This window comes from Salvelinus namaycush, chromosome 9 (genome assembly GCF_016432855.1).
Source record: "Salvelinus namaycush isolate Seneca chromosome 9, SaNama_1.0, whole genome shotgun sequence".
In the NCBI taxonomy this organism is placed as follows: domain Eukaryota; kingdom Metazoa; phylum Chordata; class Actinopteri; order Salmoniformes; family Salmonidae; genus Salvelinus; species Salvelinus namaycush.
Genome location: NC_052315.1, coordinates 8,380,702 through 8,400,452, shown reverse-complemented (window position 1 = coordinate 8,400,452; position 19,751 = coordinate 8,380,702). Strand labels below are relative to the sequence as shown.

At 46.0% G+C, this 19,751-nt stretch overlaps 1 protein-coding gene across 3 annotated transcripts in view; it reads left to right on the top strand.

Annotated features, from left to right (window-relative positions):
* LOC120053638 (lysine-specific demethylase 4B-like) overlaps window positions 1–19,751 on the top strand; it is a 102,091-nt gene that overhangs the window by 58,059 nt on the left and 24,281 nt on the right. For 2 of the 3 annotated variants that reach the window (XM_039000793.1, XM_039000791.1), the window contains exons 12-17: window positions 1,755–1,884; window positions 2,112–2,272; window positions 5,284–5,500; window positions 14,668–14,747; window positions 15,175–15,230; window positions 19,392–19,500. In XM_039000793.1, the coding sequence (XP_038856721.1) occupies window positions 1,755–1,884; window positions 2,112–2,272; window positions 5,284–5,500; window positions 14,668–14,747; window positions 15,175–15,230; window positions 19,392–19,500 (753 nt within the window). The remainder of the gene's footprint in view (window positions 1–1,754; window positions 1,885–2,111; window positions 2,273–5,283; window positions 5,501–14,667; window positions 14,748–15,174; window positions 15,231–19,391; window positions 19,501–19,751) is intronic. The other variant, XM_039000792.1, reaches the window with a different exon arrangement.

Genomic DNA, 19,751 nt, shown 5'->3' with positions numbered 1-19,751 from the left:
AGGAAGGTAGCTCTCCAGGAATTGGGTTGGAGAGCCCTGCTCTAGACGCTGATCTTGGGTCCGTTTTTGCATTTTCCCCCACTAATGGTTAAGGTTAGGATTGGTGTAGAGCAATGGTTCCCTAACATTTTGTAGTCCCGTACCCCTTCAAACATTCAACCTCCAGCTACGTACCTCCTCTAGCACCAGGGTCAGCGCACTCTCAAAAGTTGTGTTTTGCCATCATTGTAAGCCTGCCACACACACACTATACGATACATTTATTAAATATAAGAATGAGTGTGAGTTTTTGTCACAATCTGGCTCGTGGGAAGTGACAGAGCTCTTATAGGACCAGGGTACATATAATAATAATCAATAATTTTGCTCTTTATTTAACCATCTTACATATAAAACTTTATTTGTTAATTGAAAATTGTGAATAACTCACCACAGGTTAATGAGAAGGGTGCGCTTGAAAGGATGTACATAACTCTGCAATGTTGGGTTGTATTGGAGAGAGTCTCAGTCTTAAATCATTTTCCACACACAGTCTGTGCCTGTATTTAGTTTTCATGCTAGTGAGGGCCTAGAATCCACTCTCACATAGGTACGTGGTTGTAAAGGGCATCAGTGTCTTAACAGCGCGATTTGCCAAGGCAGGATACTCTGAGCGCAGCCCAATCCAGTAATCTGACAGTCGCTTCTGATTAAATTCAATTTTCACAGAACTGCTTGTTGCAATTTCGATGAGGCTCTCTTGTTCAGATATCGGTAAGTGGACTGGAGGCAGGGCATGAAAGGGATAACGAATCCAGTTGTTTGTGTCATCCGTTTTGGGAAAGTACCTGCGTAATTGCGCACCCAACTCACTCATGTGCTTCGCTATATCACATTTCACATTGTCCGTAAGCTTGAGTTCTTTTGTACCCCAAAAAATCATACAATGATGGAAAGACCTGTCTGTTGTCCTTGTTAATGCAGACAGAGAAGAGCTCCAACTTCTTAATCATAGCCTCAATTTTGTCCCACACACTTAATATAGTTGTGGAGAGTCCCTGTAATCCTAGATTCAGATCATTCAGGTGAGAAAAAACATCACCCAGATAGGCCAGTCGTGTGAGAAACTCATCATCATGCAAGCGGTCAGACAGTGAAAATTATGGTTATTTGCCCCTTGATAACCAGCACACTTCTGTATGTTGTAAAAGTTTTACATGGTCACTGCTCATATCATTGCATAATGCAGAAAATTACCACTCCACTATGTCTCCGTGTCATGGCTTTTGTGCCATCAGTACAGATGCCAACATGAGCAGTAGCTACGTTTGGCTATATACGGACCGTTAGTGGAATTCCCGCAAGAGAGTAACAGTTAATTAATGTGAATTGATGTTAATTATTTGACTAAACTACCTGTATTTGACATTGTGTTGTTATTTCGCTGAACACTAGATGGTTTAATTACATTTTTGGCAGTGAAATGAGGCTACTCAGGTGAGGAAAAAACCCCAAATGTACACATACCCCAGTTTGGGAATACCTGGTGTAGAGGAAGCTGCTCCTAGATCTGTATCTAAGGGAAACTTCACCCTGGAGCATGGAACAACCAAAACACTAGCTTCAAGCTTTCAAACACAGGTTATCAACGCCTCCATTTGAACCTTTTAGATGTTATTCATTTAGATGCTCTTATACAGCTGGACTAATTATCAGCGGTGGAAAATGTTTATTCAAACCCAGGATTTTGCTGATGAATTTTTGGGGTTCCTCAGCAGTCATCGTACTACTCTAAGCAGTTGAAGATTAAGATGGAGGTGAAGAAGAGTCGCCGACACCCCCTCAGCAAGCCGCCTATGCGCTCTCCGCTATCCATCGTCAAGCAGGAAATGTCCAGCGATGAAGGTTGGTTCTGAGGGGATGACATTGCAGTCTGTATTCTCTCTGTTCTGGTCTAACACACTATTGCGGATTCCTCTGGCTCGTGTGCTACATGCATTGCAGGCCCGATACAGCCTATATCCCGATACAGCCTATATCCCGATACAGCCTATATTCTTGCTTGTATGCGCATTCTGTGTGTATCTAGACTGATCTGACGTGTGTGTGTTTGCAACTTTCTCCCTAATCAGAGCTGTTCTCCCCCTTGCCACTGGATGGCCATGTGAAGAAGGCGGGCCACTTGTGGCAGAACCGCACTCCTAACATCCTGGCTGAGAAGAGTTTCAATGCGGCCGTGGCCACCCTGGAACCCTACTGTGCCGTATGCACTCTGTTCTGCCCATACACACAGGTAGGGTACAAACCATACACACAGGTAGGGTACAAACCATACACACAGGTAGGGTACAAACCATACACACAGGTAGGGTACAAACCATACACACAGGTAGGGTACAAACCATACACACAGGTAGGGTACAAACCATACACACAGGTAGGGTACAAACCATACACACAGGTAGGGTACAAACCATACACACAGGTAGGGTACAAACCATACACACAGGTAGGGTACAAACCATACACACAGGTAGGGTACAAACCATACACACAGGTAGGGTACAAACCATACACACAGGTAGGGTACAAACCATACACACGGGTAGGGGGGGTACAAACCATACACACGGGTAGGGGGGGTACAAACCATACACACGGGTAGGGGGGGTACAAACCATACACACGGGTAGGGGGGTACAAACCATACACACGGGTAGGGGGGGTACAAACCATACACACAGGTAGGGTACAAACCATACACACAGGTAGGGTACAAACCATACACACGGGTAGGGGGGATACAAACCATACACACGGGTAGGGGGGGTACAAACCATACACACGGGTAGGGGGGGTACAAACCATACACACGGGTAGGGGGGGTACAAACCATACACACGGGTAGGGGGGGTACAAACCATACACTCGGGTAGGGGGGGTACAAACCATACACTCGGGTAGGGGGGGTACAAACCATACACTCGGGTAGGGGGGGTACAAACCATGGACACAGAACGTTACAATCGGACAACAGTGGTCTTGGACCCAGTCCAATTGGCATACCGCCCCAACAGATCCACAGATGATGCAATCTCTATCTATTGCACTCCACACTTCCCTTTCCCACCTGGACAAAAAGAACACTACGTGCAGATTACAGAGAGTCATGTTAACCATGCTGCATACACTAAATGGGCAACAGATGCATGAATGAACAGAGAGAATGAAAAGTTGGTGTTTAAGCTGCTAGTTAATACATATTAGTAGACATAGAGGCATCAGACCATTAGACCACCAACTATGACTGCCATCAGTTTTAACTAAGACTTCTGATGGAAATGTTTCAGATGAATGTAATCTGGACACATTTGTGGGAGTGGTCCCGTGTTCAATATCGATTTTGGGGGGAAATGTGACAGCTCTAAACTCCACCCAGTGTAACCTCCTTCCCCTGTTTCATCCAGCCCCAGAATATATGTAACCTCCTTCCCCTGTTTCATCCAGCCCCAGAATATGTGTAACCTCCTTCCCCTGTTTCATCCAGCCCCAGAATATATGTAACCTCCTTCCCCTGTTTCATCCAGCCCCAGAATATATGTAACCTCCTTCCTCTGTTTCATCCAGCCCCAGAATATATGTAACCTCCTTCCTCTGTTTCATCCAGCCCCAGAATATATGTAACCTCCTTCCCCTGTTTCATCCAGCCCCAGAATATATGTAACCTCCTTCCCCTGTTTCATCCAGCCCCAGAATATATGTAACCTCCTTCCCCTGTTTCATCCAGCCCCAGAATATATGTAACCTCCTTCCTCTGTTTCATCCAGCCCCAGAATATATGTAACCTCCTTCCCCTGTTTCATCCAGCCCCAGAATATATGTAACCTCCTTCCCCTGTTTCATCCAGCCCCAGAATATATGTAACCTCCTTCCCCTGTTTCATCTAGCCCCAGAATATATGTAACCTCCTTCCTCTGTTTCATCCAGCCCCAGAATATATGTAACCTCCTTCCCCTGTTTCATCCAGCCCCAGAATATATGTAACCTCCTTCCCCTGTTTCATCCAGCCCCAGAATATATGTAACCTCCTTCCCCTGTTTCATCCAGCCCCAGAATATATGTAACCTCCTTCCCCTGTTTCATCCAGCCCCAGAATATATGTAACCTCCTTCCCCTGTTTCATCCAGCCCCAGAATATATGTAACCTCCTTCCCCTGTTTCATCCAGCCCCAGAATATATGTAACCTCCTTCCCCTGTTTCATCCAGCCCCAGAATATATGTAACCTCCTTCCCCTGTTTCATCCAGCCCCAGAATATATGTAACCTCCTTCCCCTGTTTCATCCAGCCCCAGAATATATGTAACCTCCTTCCCCTGTTTCATCCAGCCCCAGAATATATGTAACCTCCTTCCCCTGTTTCATCCAGCCCCAGAATATATGTAACCTCCTTCCCCTGTTTCATCCAGCCCCAGAATATATGTAACCTCCTTCCCCTGTTTCATCCAGCCCCAGAATATATGTAACCTCCTTCCCCTGTTTCATCCAGCCCCAGAATATATGTAACCTCCTTCCCCTGTTTCATCCAGCCCCAGAATATATGTAACCTCCTTCCCCTGTTTCATCCAGCCCCAGAATATATGTAACCTCCTTCCCCTGTTTCATCCAGCCCCAGAATATATGTAACCTCCTTCCCCTGTTTCATCCAGCCCCAGAATATATGTAACCTCCTTCCCCTGTTTCATCCAGCCCCAGAATATATGTAACCTCCTTCCCCTGTTTCATCCAGCCCCAGAATATATGTAACCTCCTTCCCCTGTTTCATCCAGCCCCAGAATATATGTAACCTCCTTCCTCTGTTTCATCCAGCCCCAGAATATATGTAACCTCCTTCCCCTGTTTCATCCAGCCCCAGAATATATGTAACCTCCTTCCCCTGTTTCATCCAGCCCCAGAATATATGTAACCTCCTTCCCCTGTTTCATCTAGCCCCAGAATATATGTAACCTCCTTCCTCTTTCATCCAGCCCCAGAATATATGTAACCTCCTTCCCCTGTTTCATCCAGCCCCAGAATATATGTAACCTCCTTCCCCTGTTTCATCCAGCCCCAGAATATATGTAACCTCCTTCCCCTGTTTCATCCAGCCCCAGAATATATGTAACCTCCTTCCCCTGTTTCATCCAGCCCCAGAATATATGTAACCTCCTTCCCCTGTTTCATCCAGCCCCAGAATATATGTAACCTCCTTCCCCTGTTTCATCCAGCCCCAGAATATATGTAACCTCTTCCCCTGTTTCATCCAGCCCCAGAAGGACTCTCTGTACCCATCCGACAGCCCCAGTTCCCCCAACCACCCCCACACTCCCCGCTGCGGCAGCCGCACCCACCCGCTGGTCCCAGAGATGTGCTTCAGCGCCGGGCCGGACAACACGGAGCTGCTGCCCTCCAACTCCCACACGGGAGAAGACTGCACCAGCCCGCTGATCTCCTGCTCCTCCTGCAGCCTGCAGGTTCACTCCAGTAAGTATGCCCACAGAAAGATAGACATATTGATATTGACTAATACAGACAGGCAGGCAGATGGCCGGACGGACGGATCGATGGGTAGAAAGCCAGGCAGTCTGTTTATCAGTCGGTCAAAACAATCGTATTGTCTTCTATAGATCAGCCGGTCAAAACAATCGTATTGTCTTCTATAGATCAGTCGGTCAAAATAATTGCATTGTCTTCTATAGATCAGTCGGTCAAAATAATTGCATTGTCTTCTATAGATCAGCACCAGCCAGACAAAATAACATGTTTACTTTAGTCAACTACTAGCCAGACAAAAACAGTCTATTTTCATCCAGGCCCTCACCAAACAAACAAATCCGTTCCAGGCAGCCAGTCTGTACCAGCCAGTCAAGTCTCCCTCCATGTTTACCTAAGAGGATATTTACTGTGTTCTCCCCAGTCTATACCAGTCAGTCAAGTCTCCCTCCATGTTTACCTAAGAGGATATTTACTGTGTTCTCCCCAGTCTGTACCAGCCAGTCAATATCAGTCAGTCAAGTCTCCCTCCATGTTTACCTAAGAGGATATTTACTGTGTTCTTCTCAGTCTGTACCAGCCAGTCAATATCAGTCAGTCAAGTCTCCCTCCATGTTTACCTAAGAGGATATTTACTGTGTTTGTTCTCCTGTCTGGTTTTTATTCACAAAGCTAATGGTCTGTAGTGTTTGCACGGCGTATTTATCTAAATTCCCATTATGTATTTGCACCCCCTTGGGTCCAAAGCGGGGATTTTTCTCTCCACAAGGATCAAAATGCCAATCAAATTGTTCTAGCTAATTTACTGCCGCTCACCCTGAACTTCCCAGGATTGTTGTGCCGGTGTCTCCCAAAACTGTTCTCTTGCCCAAAAAGAGGTAAAGGAAGTAGTTTTGCGCCTCCTTCTCTACTCGCCCAGCCTAGGCTGCGTAGCCAATTAGGCTAGCCTCTGTATGGTGGGGAGGGGTTAGCATGCAACACACAGGGAGCGGTTAGACTAGAATGGCGAACAGTGGTCACTAACCTCGATTTCGATAAGTCTGCGGCGAAGGACATACTGCTCAACCTGGACCAGGCCCAAATCTCTGACACTCGTAAAAAAGGACGAGTCAGCATTAAAAGCCAGCGTGCGGGGATACATGACGAGACTACGACGGCGAGTGGATCAACCGCTTCTACCCTCCGTTCTATTGGCGAACGTGCAATCACTGGAAAATAAACTGGACAAGCGCCGTTCGACACTATCCTATCAGCGTGGTCTGAAGAACTGTAATATCCTATGTTTCTCTGAGTCATGGCTGAACAAGGACATGGAAAATATACATCTAGCTGTTTATTTCTATACATAAGCAGAACAGAACGGCAGTGTCTTTTGTTAACAGCTGGTGCACAATCTCTATATTAAGGAAGTCTCGAGGTTCTGCTCGCCTGACTTAGAATACCTCATTATAAGCTGTAGACCATACTATTTACCAAGAATTTATTTATATTTTTCGTAGCTGTCTATTTACCACCACAAACTGAAGCTGGCACTAAGACCACACTCAACGAGCTGTATAGGGCCATAAGCAAGCAAGAAAATGCTTATCCAGAGGCTGCACTCCTAGTGGCCGGTGATTTTAATGCAGGAAAACTGAAATCCATTTTACTTCATTTCTACCAACATATCATCTGTGCAACTAGAGGCAAAACAAAACAACTACAATTCACCTTTACTCCACACAGACACGCATACAAAGCTCTCCCTCGCCCTCCATTTGGCAAATCTGACCATAACTCTATCCTCCTGATTCCTGCTTACAAGCAAAAACTCAAGCAGGAAGTACTAGTGACGCACTCAATGTGGAAATGGTCAGATGAAGCGGACGCTAAGCTACAGGTCTGTTTTGCTAACACAGACTGGAATATCTTCCGGGAATCATCTGATGGCATCGAAGTTTAACAAATCAGTCACCAGCTTCATTAATAAGTGCATCGATGACGTCGTCCCCACAGTGACCATACGTACATATCCCAACCAGAAGCCATGGATTACAGGCAACATCAAAACTGAGCTAAAGGCTCAGGCTGCCACTTTCAAGGAGCGGAACACTAATAAGAAATCCAGCTATGCCGTCCGACGAACCATCAAACAGGCAAAGCGTCAAATACAGGACTAAGATCGAATCCTACTGATGAGCGTCAGAGCCGGTGTAGATGTGGCACGGCTTGCAAACTATTACGGATTACAAAGGGAAACCCAGCCGAGAGCTGCCCAGTGACGCGAGCCTACCAGATGAGCTAAATACCTTCTATGTTCGCTTTGAGGCAAGCAACAGTGAACCATGCAGGAGAACAGCTCTCCGTAACCGATATCAGTAAAACCTTTAAACAGGTTAACATTCACAAGGCCACAGGGCTGACAAGTATCTTCACTGACATTTTCAAACTCTCCCTGACCCAGTCTATAATACCTACATGTTTCAAGTAGACCATCATAGTCCCTGTGCCTTAGAACACCAATGTAACCTGTCTAAATGACCATTGCCCCTTAGCACTCACATCTGTAGCCGTGTAATGCTGTGAAAGGCTGGTCATGGCTCACATCAACACCATCATCCCAGAGACCCTGGACCCAGTCCAATTGGCATACCGCCCCAACAGATCCACAGATGATGCAATCTCCATCTATTGCACTCCACACTTCCCTTTCCCACCTGGACAAAAAGAACACTACGTGAGAATGCTGTTCATTGACTACAACTCAGTGTTCAACACCATAGTGTCCTCCAAGCTCATCACTAAGCTAAGGACCCTGGGACTAAACACCTCCCTCTGCAACTGGATCCTGGACTTTCTAACGAGTAGGCAACAACACTTCCGCTACGCTTGATTGAGAGCATCTTGACTGGCTGCATCACTGCTTGGTATGGCAACTACTTGGCATCCCACCATAAGGTGCTACAGAGGGTAGTGCATCTGGCCCAGTACATCACTGGGGCCGGGCTCCCTGCCATCCTTCATACCAGTCAGAGGAAAGCCTTAAAAATGGTCAGACTCCAGACACCCAAATCATAGATTGTTCTCTCTGCTAACGCATGGCAAGAGATACCAGAGCACCAACTCTGGGACCAAAAGGGTCCTGAACAGCTTCCACCCCCAAGTCGCGAGACTGCCGAACAGCTTCCATCCCCAAGTCGCGAGACTGCCGAACAGCTTCCATCCCCAAGTCGCGAGACTGCCGAACAGCTTCCACCCCCAAGTCGCGAGACTGCCGAACAGTCTTATAATCAAATATCTACTTGGACTATTTGCATTGCCCCCCCCCTTTGCTAGTTTTTTTTGTACCGACTCTATACACATATATATATATATATACACATACGCTACACTGACACTCCTACGAATCAAATAAAATTATATTTGTCACATACACATGGTTAGCAGATGTTAATGCGAGTGTAGCGAAATGTTGGAGACCAACTCACCAATGCCTTTTCAACGCACACACCACATACGCTCACACACACACAAAACACACACATGCATATTGACGCCACACACTCACATATAGACACTTTCACACTGCTTTTACTTTATTATCTCTCCTGATTGCCCGGTCACTTTGACCCTTCATGTACATGTTACCTCAACTACACTACCTTGTACCATTGCACATTGACTCGGTACTGGTACTCGTTGTGTATAAAGCCTTGTTGTTATTTTATTGTGTAACTATTTATTTATAAATCTTTAGCAAATTTTTGTTACTTTTTAACTCTGCGTTGTTGGGAAAGGGCTCGTGAGGAAGCATTTAACGGTAAAGTCTACACATGTATTAGCTTGCGACACACAGGGAGAGGTTAGTGTGTGACTGTGCAGCCAGCTAAGTGACGCCACTCTGAATGCTGCAGAACGGTCTTGGAAAACTTTGCATTAGAGCTACGTGGCATTTTTATTTTCATTTAACCAGGACATAATTTGTGAATATTGGCTGCAAAACCTGGCTGCAACCAACAGAATCCATATCATAGACAGTGAGAAGTATTAGTTGAGTTCCATAGTACTGTCCACTGTACAATTAATTTGCTGATTTTCAACCCTCCAAAAATCTCATTCTTCTTTGACCATGATAAATATGGCTTACTGCCAACAAATTACTCCAAATTGGACTATTTCCCCAGGTTTGGTTGAATTTAATTACAGTACGATCTTACCATGTGCACACACACACCTCCCCAGCAGCTGTCTGACCCGTTTCGGCTGCCCCCGTGCCGGGGCTACGTTCGGCCCTCACCAGCTGCGGGGGTCAGCAGAGGTCAGGTATGGACATGCTGTGGAGACCAACTCACCAATGCCTATCACCACACATCTCTTTGCAGAAATCGAGGGCGAGGAAGACAGGGCTGTAGAGTGCCAGAACAAAATCCTCTCCTCTCACCCACCCCCCCACTCTCTCCTCTCACCCCCCCCCCCCCCCCCCCCCCACTCTCTCCTCTCACCCCCCCCCCACTCTCTCCTCTCACCCCCCCCCTACTCTCTCCTCTCACCCCCCCCCCTACTCTCTCCTCTCACCCCCCCCCCCCCCCCTCTCTCTCCTCTCCCCCCCCCCCTCTCTCCTCTCCCCTCCCCCCCCCACTCTCTCCTCTCCCCCCCCCCCCACTCTCTCCTCTCACCCCCCCCCCCCACTCTCTCCCCTCACCCCCCCCCCCACTCTCTCCTCTCACCCCCCCCCCCCCACTCTCTCCTCTCACCCCCCCCCCCACTCTCTCCTCTCACCCCCCCCCCCCACTCTCTCCTCTCACCCCCCCCCCCACTCTCTCCTCTCACCCCCCCCCCCCCACTCTCTCCTCTCACCCCCCCCACTCTCTCTCCTCTCACCACCCCCCCCACTCTCTCCTCTCACCACCCCCCCCACTCTCTCCTCTCACCCCCCCCCACTCTCTCTCTCCTCTCACCCCCCCCCACTCTCTCTCTCCTCTCACCCCCCCCCACTCTCTCTCTCCTCTCACCCCCCCCCACTCTCTCCTCTCCTCTCACCCCCCCCCACTCTCTCCTCTCCTCTCACCCCCCCCCACTCTCTCCTCTCACCCCCCCCACTCTCTCCTCTCACCCCCCCCCCACTCTCTCCTCTCACCCCCCCCCCACTCTCTCCTCTCACCCCCCCCCCCCCACTCTCTCCTCTCACCCCCCCCCCCCCCCACTCTCTCCTCTCACCCCCCCCCCCCACTCTCTCCTCTCACCACCCCCCCCCACTCTCTCCTCTCACCACCCCCCCCCACTCTCTCCTCTCACCCCCCCCCACTCTCTCCTCTCACCCCCCCCCCCACTCTCTCCTCTCACCCCCCCCCACTCTCTCCTCTCACCCCCCCCCCACTCTCTCCTCTCACCCCCCCCCACTCTCTCCTCTCACCCCCCCCCACTCTCTCCTCTCACCCCCCCCCCACTCTCTCCTCTCACCCCCCCCCCCCACTCTCTCCTCTCACCCCCCCCCCCCACGCTCTCCTCTCCTCTCACCCCCCCACTCTCAAATCAAATTTCTTTATATAGCCCTTTTACATCAGCTGATATCTCAAAGTGCTGTACAGAAACCCAGCCTAAAACCCCAAACAGCAGGCAATGCAGGTGTAGAAGCACGGTGGCTAGGAAAAACTCCCTAGAAAGGCCAAAACCTAGGAAGAAACCAGGCTCTGAGGGGTGGCCAGTCCTCTTCTGGCAGTGCCGAGTGGAGATTATAATAGAACATGGCCAAGATGTTCATAGATGACCAGCAAGGTCAAATAATAATAATCACAGTAGTTGTCGAGGGTGCAACAGGTCAGCACCTCAGGAGTAAATGTCAGTTGGCTTTTCATAGCCGATCATTGAGAGTATCTCTAGAGTAGAGGTTGACCGATTATGATTTTTCGATACCAATTATCGGAGGACCAAAAAAAGGCGATACCGATTAATCTGCCGATTTTTTTATTAAAATAAATATTTTTTTGGACAATTACGTTACTGAATGAACACTTATATTAACTTAATACATAAATCAAATCAATTTAGCCTCAAATAAATAATGAAACATGTTCAATTTGGTTTAAATAATGCAAAAACGAAGTGTTGGAGAAGAAAGTAAAAGTGCAATATGTGCCATGTAAGAAAGCTAACGTTTAAGTTCCTTGCTCAGAACATGAGAACATATGAAAGCTGGTGGTTCCTTTTAACATGAGTCTTCAATATTCCCAGGTAAGAAGTTTTAGGTTGTAGTTATTATAGGACTATTTCTCTCTATACCATTTGTATTTCATTAATCTTTGACTATTGGATGTTCTTATAGGCACTTTAGTATTGCCAGTGTAACAGTATAGCTTCTGTCCCTCTCCTCGCTCCTACCTGGGCTCGAACCAGGAACACATCGACAACAGCCACCCTCGAAGCAGCGTTACCCATGCAGAGCAAGGGGAATAACTACTCCAAATCTCAGAGCGAGTGACGTTTGAAACGCTATTAGCGTGCACCCCGCTAACTAGCTAGCCATTTCACATCGGTTACACCAGCCTAATCTCGGGAGTTGATAGGCTTGAAGTCATAAACAGCGCAATGCTTAAAGCACAGCGAAGAGCTTCTGGCAAAACGCACAAAAGTGCTGTTTGAATGAATGCTTACGAGCCTGCTGCTGCCTACCACCGCTCAGTCAGACTGCTCTATCAAATCATAGACTTAGTTATAACATACAGAAATACGAGCCTTAGGTCATTAATATGGTCGAATCCGGAAACTATCATCTCGAAAACAAGACGTTTATTCTTTCAGTGAAATACGGAACCGTTCCGTATTTTATCTAACGGGTGGCATCCATAAGTCTAAATATTCCTGTTACATTGCACAACCTTCAATGTTATGTCATAATTACGTAAAATTCTGGCAAATTAGGCAGCCCAAACTGTTGCATATACACTGACTCTGCGTGCAATGAACGCAAGAGAAGTGACACAATTTCACCTGGTTAATATTGCCTGCTAACCTGGATTTCTTTTAGCTAAATATGCAGGTTCAAAAAATATATACTTCTGTGTATTGATTTTAAGAAAGGCATTGATGTTTATGGTTAGGTACACATTGGAGCAACGATACGCACCGCATCGATTATATGCAACGCAGGACACGCCAGATAAACTAGTAATATCATCAACCATGTGTAGTTAACTAGTGATTATGTGAAGATTGATTGTTTTTTATAAGATAAAGTTTAATGCTAGCTAGCAACTTACCTTGGCTTCTATTGCATTCGCGTAACAGGCAGGCTCCTCGTGGAGTGCAATGTAATCAGGTGGTTAGAGCGTTGGACTAGTTAACTGTAAGGTCATTGAAAATAAGAATATGTTCTTAACTGACTTGCCTAGTTAAATAAAGATTAAATAGGTGTAAAAATATATATACAGTGGAGAGAAGAAGTATTTGATACACTGCCAATTTTGCAGGTTTTCCTACTTACAAAGCATGTAGAGGTCTCACTTCAACTGTGAGAGGCGGAATCTAAAACAAAAATCCCGAAAATTACATTGTATGATTTTTAAGTAATTAATTTGCATTTTATTGCATGACATAAGTATTTGATACATCAGAAAAGCAGAAGTTAATATTTGGTACAGAAACCTTTGTTTGCAATTACAGAGATCATATGTTTCCTGTAGTTCTTGACCAGGTTTGCACACACTGCAGCAGGGATTTTGGCCCACTCCTCCATACAGACCTTCTCCAGATCCTTCAGGTTTCGGGGCTGTCGCTGGGCAATACGGACTTTCAGCTCCTTCCAAAGATTTTCTATTGGGTTCAGGTCTGGAGACTGGCTAGGCCACTCCAGGACCTTGAGATGCTTCTTACGGAGCCACTCCTTAGTTGCCCTGGCTGTGTGTTTCGGGTCGTTGTCATGCTGGAAGACCCAGCCACGACCCATCTTCAATGCTCTTACTGAGGGAAGGAGGTTGTTGGCCAAGATCTCGCGATACATGGCCCCATCCATCCACCCCTCAATACGGTGCAGTCGTCTTGTCCCCTTTGCAGAAAAGCATCCCCAAAGAATGATGTTTCCACCTCCATGCTTCACGGTTGGGATGGTGTTCTTGGGGTTGTACTCATCCTTCTTCTTCCTCCAAACACAGTGAGTGGAGTTTAGACCAAAAAGCTCTATTTTTGTCTCATCAGACCACATGACCTTCTCCCATTCCTCCTCTGGATCATCCAGATGGTCATTGGCAAACTTCAGACGGGCCTGGACATGCGCTGGCTTGAGCAGGGGGACCTTGCGTGCGCTGCAGGATTTTAATCCATGATGGCGTAGTGTGTTACTAATGGTTTTCTTTGAGACTGTGGTCCCTGCTCTCTTCAGGTCATTGACCAGGTCCTGCCGTGTAGTTCTGGGCTGATCCCTCACCTTCCTCATGATCATTGATGCCCCCACGAGGTGAGATCTTGCATGGAGCTCCAGACCGAGGGTGATTGACCGTCATCTTGAACTTCTTCCATTTTCTAATAATTGCACCAACAGTTGTTGCCTTCTCACCAAGCTGCTTGCCTATTGTCCTGTAGCCCATCCCAGCCTTGTGCAGGTCTACAATTGTATCCCTGATGTCCTTACACAGCTCTCTGGTCTTGGCCATTGTGGAGAGGTTGGAGTCTGTTTGATTGAGTGTGTGGACAGGTGTCTTTTATACAGGTAACGAGTTCAAACAGGTGCAGTTAATACAGGTAATGAGTGGAGAACAGGAGGGCTTCTTAAAGAAAAACTAACAGGTCTGTGAGAGCCGGAATTCTTGGTTGGTTGGTAGGTGATCAAATACTTATGTCATGCAATAAAATGGAAGGTTGTGCGTAGTTGATGTAAATGCTATGAAATAAATAATATATTTTGGTGCCTAATAAGGGACTACTGCAGAACAACCAATGACATGTAGATGTGAGGATTTTTAAGAAGATATTTTTGTATGAGAATGGAGGATGTGCTTTCATTAATGGAGTCCTTTTCCCATGGCTCAGTAGATTCAGTACCACTAAGTGTAGAAGGCAGACCAGAAGATTCATTTTATCTTGTTCTTCACTGACTTGCCTAGTTAAGTTACATTCTCCTCTCTCTCCTCCCTCTTCACTTCTCCTCTCTCTTGACTTCTCTCCTCTCTCTCTCTCTCTCTCTCCAGGTTGTTATGGTGTTAGTCTGGACACGGTACACAATCAGTCCTGGATGTGTTCGCGATGTACAGCGCTCGCCTGGACAGCGGTGAGTCCCTCACTCAACACAATGCCTTCACCTGAAACAAGTTCCTACAGACTGAAACCGCTGGGCTTTCTCTATTGACCATCTGTTCAACGTTTTGGAAACGTATATGTGGGAACATCGGTCACTCTGAAACAGTACGTCCTTTCGTCTGTGATTGGTCAACAGTACGTCCTTTCGTCTGTGATTGGTCAACAGTAGGGACCTTCCCTTAAAAACGAGGAAAAGGCAGCAATAGTACCGTTTGTCAATTTTGAGAATTTTGAAGCCAGTACACACTTCCTCAGAATAGTCCAAATGAATCTAAAATAACTCAAGTCTGTCATTCGTTTTGGCTGAGGATATCTTAAGTCGCACATTTTGTGAATCCCCCCGGGTCTGTGCCCACTGCCTACCCCACATCCTGACCTCTGTGTTTGTGTTCTCACAGGACTGCTGTCTGTGTAACTTACGGGGAGGGGCTCTGAAGATGACCACAGACAACCGGTCAGTGGCCTTTCCTACCTTCTTAATACCACTGGAATACCGCTATGTTACTTTAAAATGCATTACTTATGACATTCACTGTGTGTAGTGTTGTCACCATACCAGTATCATAGTGTGTAGCTCAGAAATAAACACGTGACACTGGGACTATCTCCCCCCTGTTAAGTTCATGTTTTAAGTATCCCTATATTTCTGTTATTACGGGGCTATCACTCAGTCAAGAGTGCGCATGCGCAGGAAGTTTAGTCGTTGTTGGACCTAGCCTGGAGTGTAATGGCTACCTTGTAGTGTGTTCATATAGTAGAGTAAACTTTGTTAAACTGGAACCTTGTCGTTGTGTCATTTCGAGTTAACATTGGTAGCAGAGGATGGTTTCTAACTACAACGTGCCACCTCGCTTCGACGAGAAGAGGTCGTACGAAAGTTGGAAAAATGAACTGGGAATCTGGACACGCGTTACTAATCTGGACGCGAAAAAGCAAGCACTTGCGGTGGTATTATCGCTCGAGGGAAGAGCGAGAGATACAGCACTGGAAATATCCGTTGAGGATTTGAACAAGGATGACGGTATGGGAACTTTGATCACAACACTGGATTCTGTATTTCGCAAAGAAGAGAAAGACCGTGCCTACGAGGCATATTCAAACTTTGACAGTGTTACGAGAGATATTTCGGTTGCAATGGCAGACTACATCATTGATTTCGAACAGAGGTACAATAGAATGCGCAAGTACGACATGGTTCTCCCAGATGCAGTGTTAGCTTTCAAGTTGCTAGACACTGCTTGTCTAGATGGTAGGGAGAAACAGTTGGCTTTGACTGCTTGTACTGTGCTGACTTTTGCATCTATGAAGTCGGCACTAAAAAGAATATTTGGTGAGGTGACGTCTGTCGCGCCAATAACAGATGGAATGCAAGTGAGTGACGCAGCATATTACACCGAGCAGCACAGAAAAGGCGCCAACAAGTCACATTCTCAAGACAACCAGAAGAGGGCGCCATTTCCCGGCACAAATCCACTGGACAAATATGGAAGGAGATCGAAATGTGCAATTTGTCAAAGCACTTACCATTGGGTTAAAGACTGTCCTCATAAAAATGAACAAGTTAAACTAACAGAGGAAAATGTAAACACAGAGATAGAGCAGTGTAACATTACACTGTTTTCAAATGAATCTGCTTCTGATACTGAGATTTTTATAGTTGAATCCTTAGGATCTGCTGTGATTGATACTGCATGTACACGGACAGTGTGTGGTGCAAAATGGCTTGATAGCTATGTCAGTGAACTAAATATGAAAGAAGTACAAAATATGATTGACACACCAAGCAACAGAGCTTTCAAATTTGGAGACGGGAGAATTGTCCATTCTACCAAGAGAGTTAAGATACCAGCAAAAATTGGTCAGACTAAGTGTCACATTGAAACAGAGGTGGTCCCTACAGATATCCCCTTACTATTAAGCAAAGCTTCCCTCAAGAAGGCAGAGGCTGTACTAGACATAAAAAATGACAAGGCAGTGATGTTTAAACAACCAGTGACTCTTGAACTTACTACCTCAGGCCACTATTGTGTAAACATTTTAGACAAAGACATCACACAGAGTCCATGCAAAAATGAGATTCTGACTGACACAGAGCACATGAAGATTCTGACAGTCACAGAGAACATGAGCACTAAAGAAAAACACAAAGTATTGTTAAAGCTTTACAAACAGTTTGGACATGATACAGTTAACAGACTTCAGAAGTTACTCAGCAGTTCGGGGAATAATGATGATGAGAAGTACGAAACTGGAAACAAAGTGTACTACAAACGAGTTGACTGTCAAGAGTGGAAAGGACCGGGAGTAGTCATTGGTCAAGATGGTGTGGTGATATTTGTGAGGCACGGAGGCATGATTGTCAGGGTGCATCACTCAAGATTGCGGAAAGTAAATGATCAACAAGATAGAGGGGCTGTTGCTGAGAATCAGTCTCCTAATGAAAATGACAAAAAGGACACAGTAACAGACACAAACCTACCAGATGTCGCATCCGATGATATGGACACCGAAACTAACACAGGAAATGGAGCAGAGACCTTCAACCATGCCACAGGTAATACTGTTGAGCGTTCAAATGAGGAAAACATTCAACAGCCACATGTGTTAAGAGAACATGGTTGTTCCAATCTGAAAACTGGACAAACTGTTAAATACACGGACAGAGAAAGTGGTATTCCACATACAGCAACCGTCATTGGACGAGCAGGAAAAGCAAAACACAAGAACTGGTACAACTTGCAGTACTCTGAACCAGCTACACTTTCTGGTACAACAGGGTCAGCTGACCTGCCACTTGTAGATAATATCAGAATTGAACCAATGGAAAATCGAGAAAAACAGAATGACATTCAAAATGATGATGTACTTGAAACAAAGGACGTGTCATTTGACTCAGCTAAGCTAGATGAGCTCAGTAATTGGAGGAAAAATGGAGTGTTTGAGGAAGTCAAAGACATTGGCCAAAAGTGCGTCTCAACAAGGTGGGTGTGTACCCTTAAAGAATCCTTAACTGGAATAGTGCCCAAAGCACGTCTAGTGGCTAGAGGTTTTGAGGAGCTGGCTGCTAAAGAACTCCCAAAAGACTCACCGACATGCGCCTCAGAGTCACTCAGATTGCTGATGTCAGTAATCTGCCAGAAAAAATGGAAACTTAATTCCATAGACATCAAATCTGGATTTTTGCAGGGAACAGAGCTGTCAAGGGACATTCACATCCGACCTCCGCCCGAAGCTAAAAGTGAAGGAACACTGTGGAAAATAAAAAAGTGTGTGTATGGACTGGCAGATGGATCACTCTACTGGTACAACAAAGTCAAGGCAACAATGCTGAATACAGGTGGAAAAATGTCACAAGTGGATCCTGCAGTCTTCTATTGGCTTGATCAAGACTGCAATGTGACTGGAGTACTTGCCTGTCATGTTGATGACTTTATCTGGGGTGGCTCACAGACCTTTGCTTCAACTGTGATTCCAAACCTCAAAGCTGTTTTCTAGGTTGGCCGTGAGGAGCATGATCATTTTTGTTATGTTGGCATAGAGTTTATTACAGTTGATGGAAAAATACTGATGCAACAGGAGAGCTATATCAAGAATCTTCAACCCATCCACATGGATTCTTCAAGAGCCGTACAAAGGAATTCCCCTCTGTGGAATTGAAGCTGGTCAATTGAGGTCAAAGATGGGACAAATTTTATGGGCTGCGAGACAGAGTAGACCTGGTTTGATGGTTGCAACTTGGCATCTAACACAAAACACGCCACTGTACAAACCATTCATGAGGCAAACAAAGTTGTTCGTAAACTGAAATCACAACAAGTGACTTTAAAGTTTCAGCATGTTGGAAAAGATGACTCTTTGAAACTAGTTGTCTTCTGTGATGCTTCGCTAGGTTATCACTGGTGGGACAAAACGGCACTTCCTACCTGTAGTTTGTGTCACTGACAACTACTCATTAGTTGATGCTGTGAAGTCAACCAAGTCTGTCACAGAGAAAAGACTTTGAGATTAGCAGCATCAAGGAACTTATTCAAGCACAGAGAATCCAGCGGATTCTGTGGTAGACCACAAAGGAACAGCTTGCTGACTGTCTGACTAAAAAAGGAGCATCCGGTCTTGTGCTCCTACAGGCTCTCGCTCCTACAGGCTCTCAGTAATGGAAAGTGGCAGCTTGAGTAATACAAATAAGAACTGTCACACAACCCATTTGTAATGGGGATCTTGAATAATACTTGGACATTTAATTATGTTGTTGATGTTTTATTTGTCTTTAAAGAAAAGGGGGAGATTGTTAAGTTCATGTTTTAAGTATCCCTATATTTCTGTTATTACGGGGCTATCACTCAGTCAAGAGTGCGCATGCGCAGGAAGTTTAGTCGTTGTTGGACCTAGCCTGGAGTGTAATGGCTACCTTGTAGTGTGTTCATATAGTAGAGTAAACTTTGTTAAACTGGAACCTTGTCGTTGTGTCATTTCGAGTTAACACCCCCCCCCCCCCCCCCCCCAAAAAAAACATTCTATCATCATCATAGCCCTACTTGATACTGGCATCGTGACCCTAGGTGTTGTGAACAGTCGGGGGCGCACGTCGATTTGTGTGTCCTCTCCTCTCTACCAGGTGGGTCCATGTGATCTGTGCCATCGCCGTGGCGGAGGCTCGCTTCGTCAACGCCATCGCAAGGGAGCCGGTGGACATCAGCGCCATCCCCGATAGCAGGAAGAGTCTGGTGAGTGGAGAGGGAGGGAGGCAAACTCACTGGGTCATGTTTATTACATACCAAACAGTAGACAAAATAACTAATGCCGAGGGACTACCTGGAGTTGTCCAATAAGAAACACTTTTTGTGAATCCTTTTAAAATGTTTTCCCTAATGAACAGCGCCCTGGTCCATTGTTTTTTTGTGTTGTTTTATATATTGTCGACGCATTAACACAGCCATTTCAGCCAGACACACAAAAACCTTTTGACCTCCCTTGT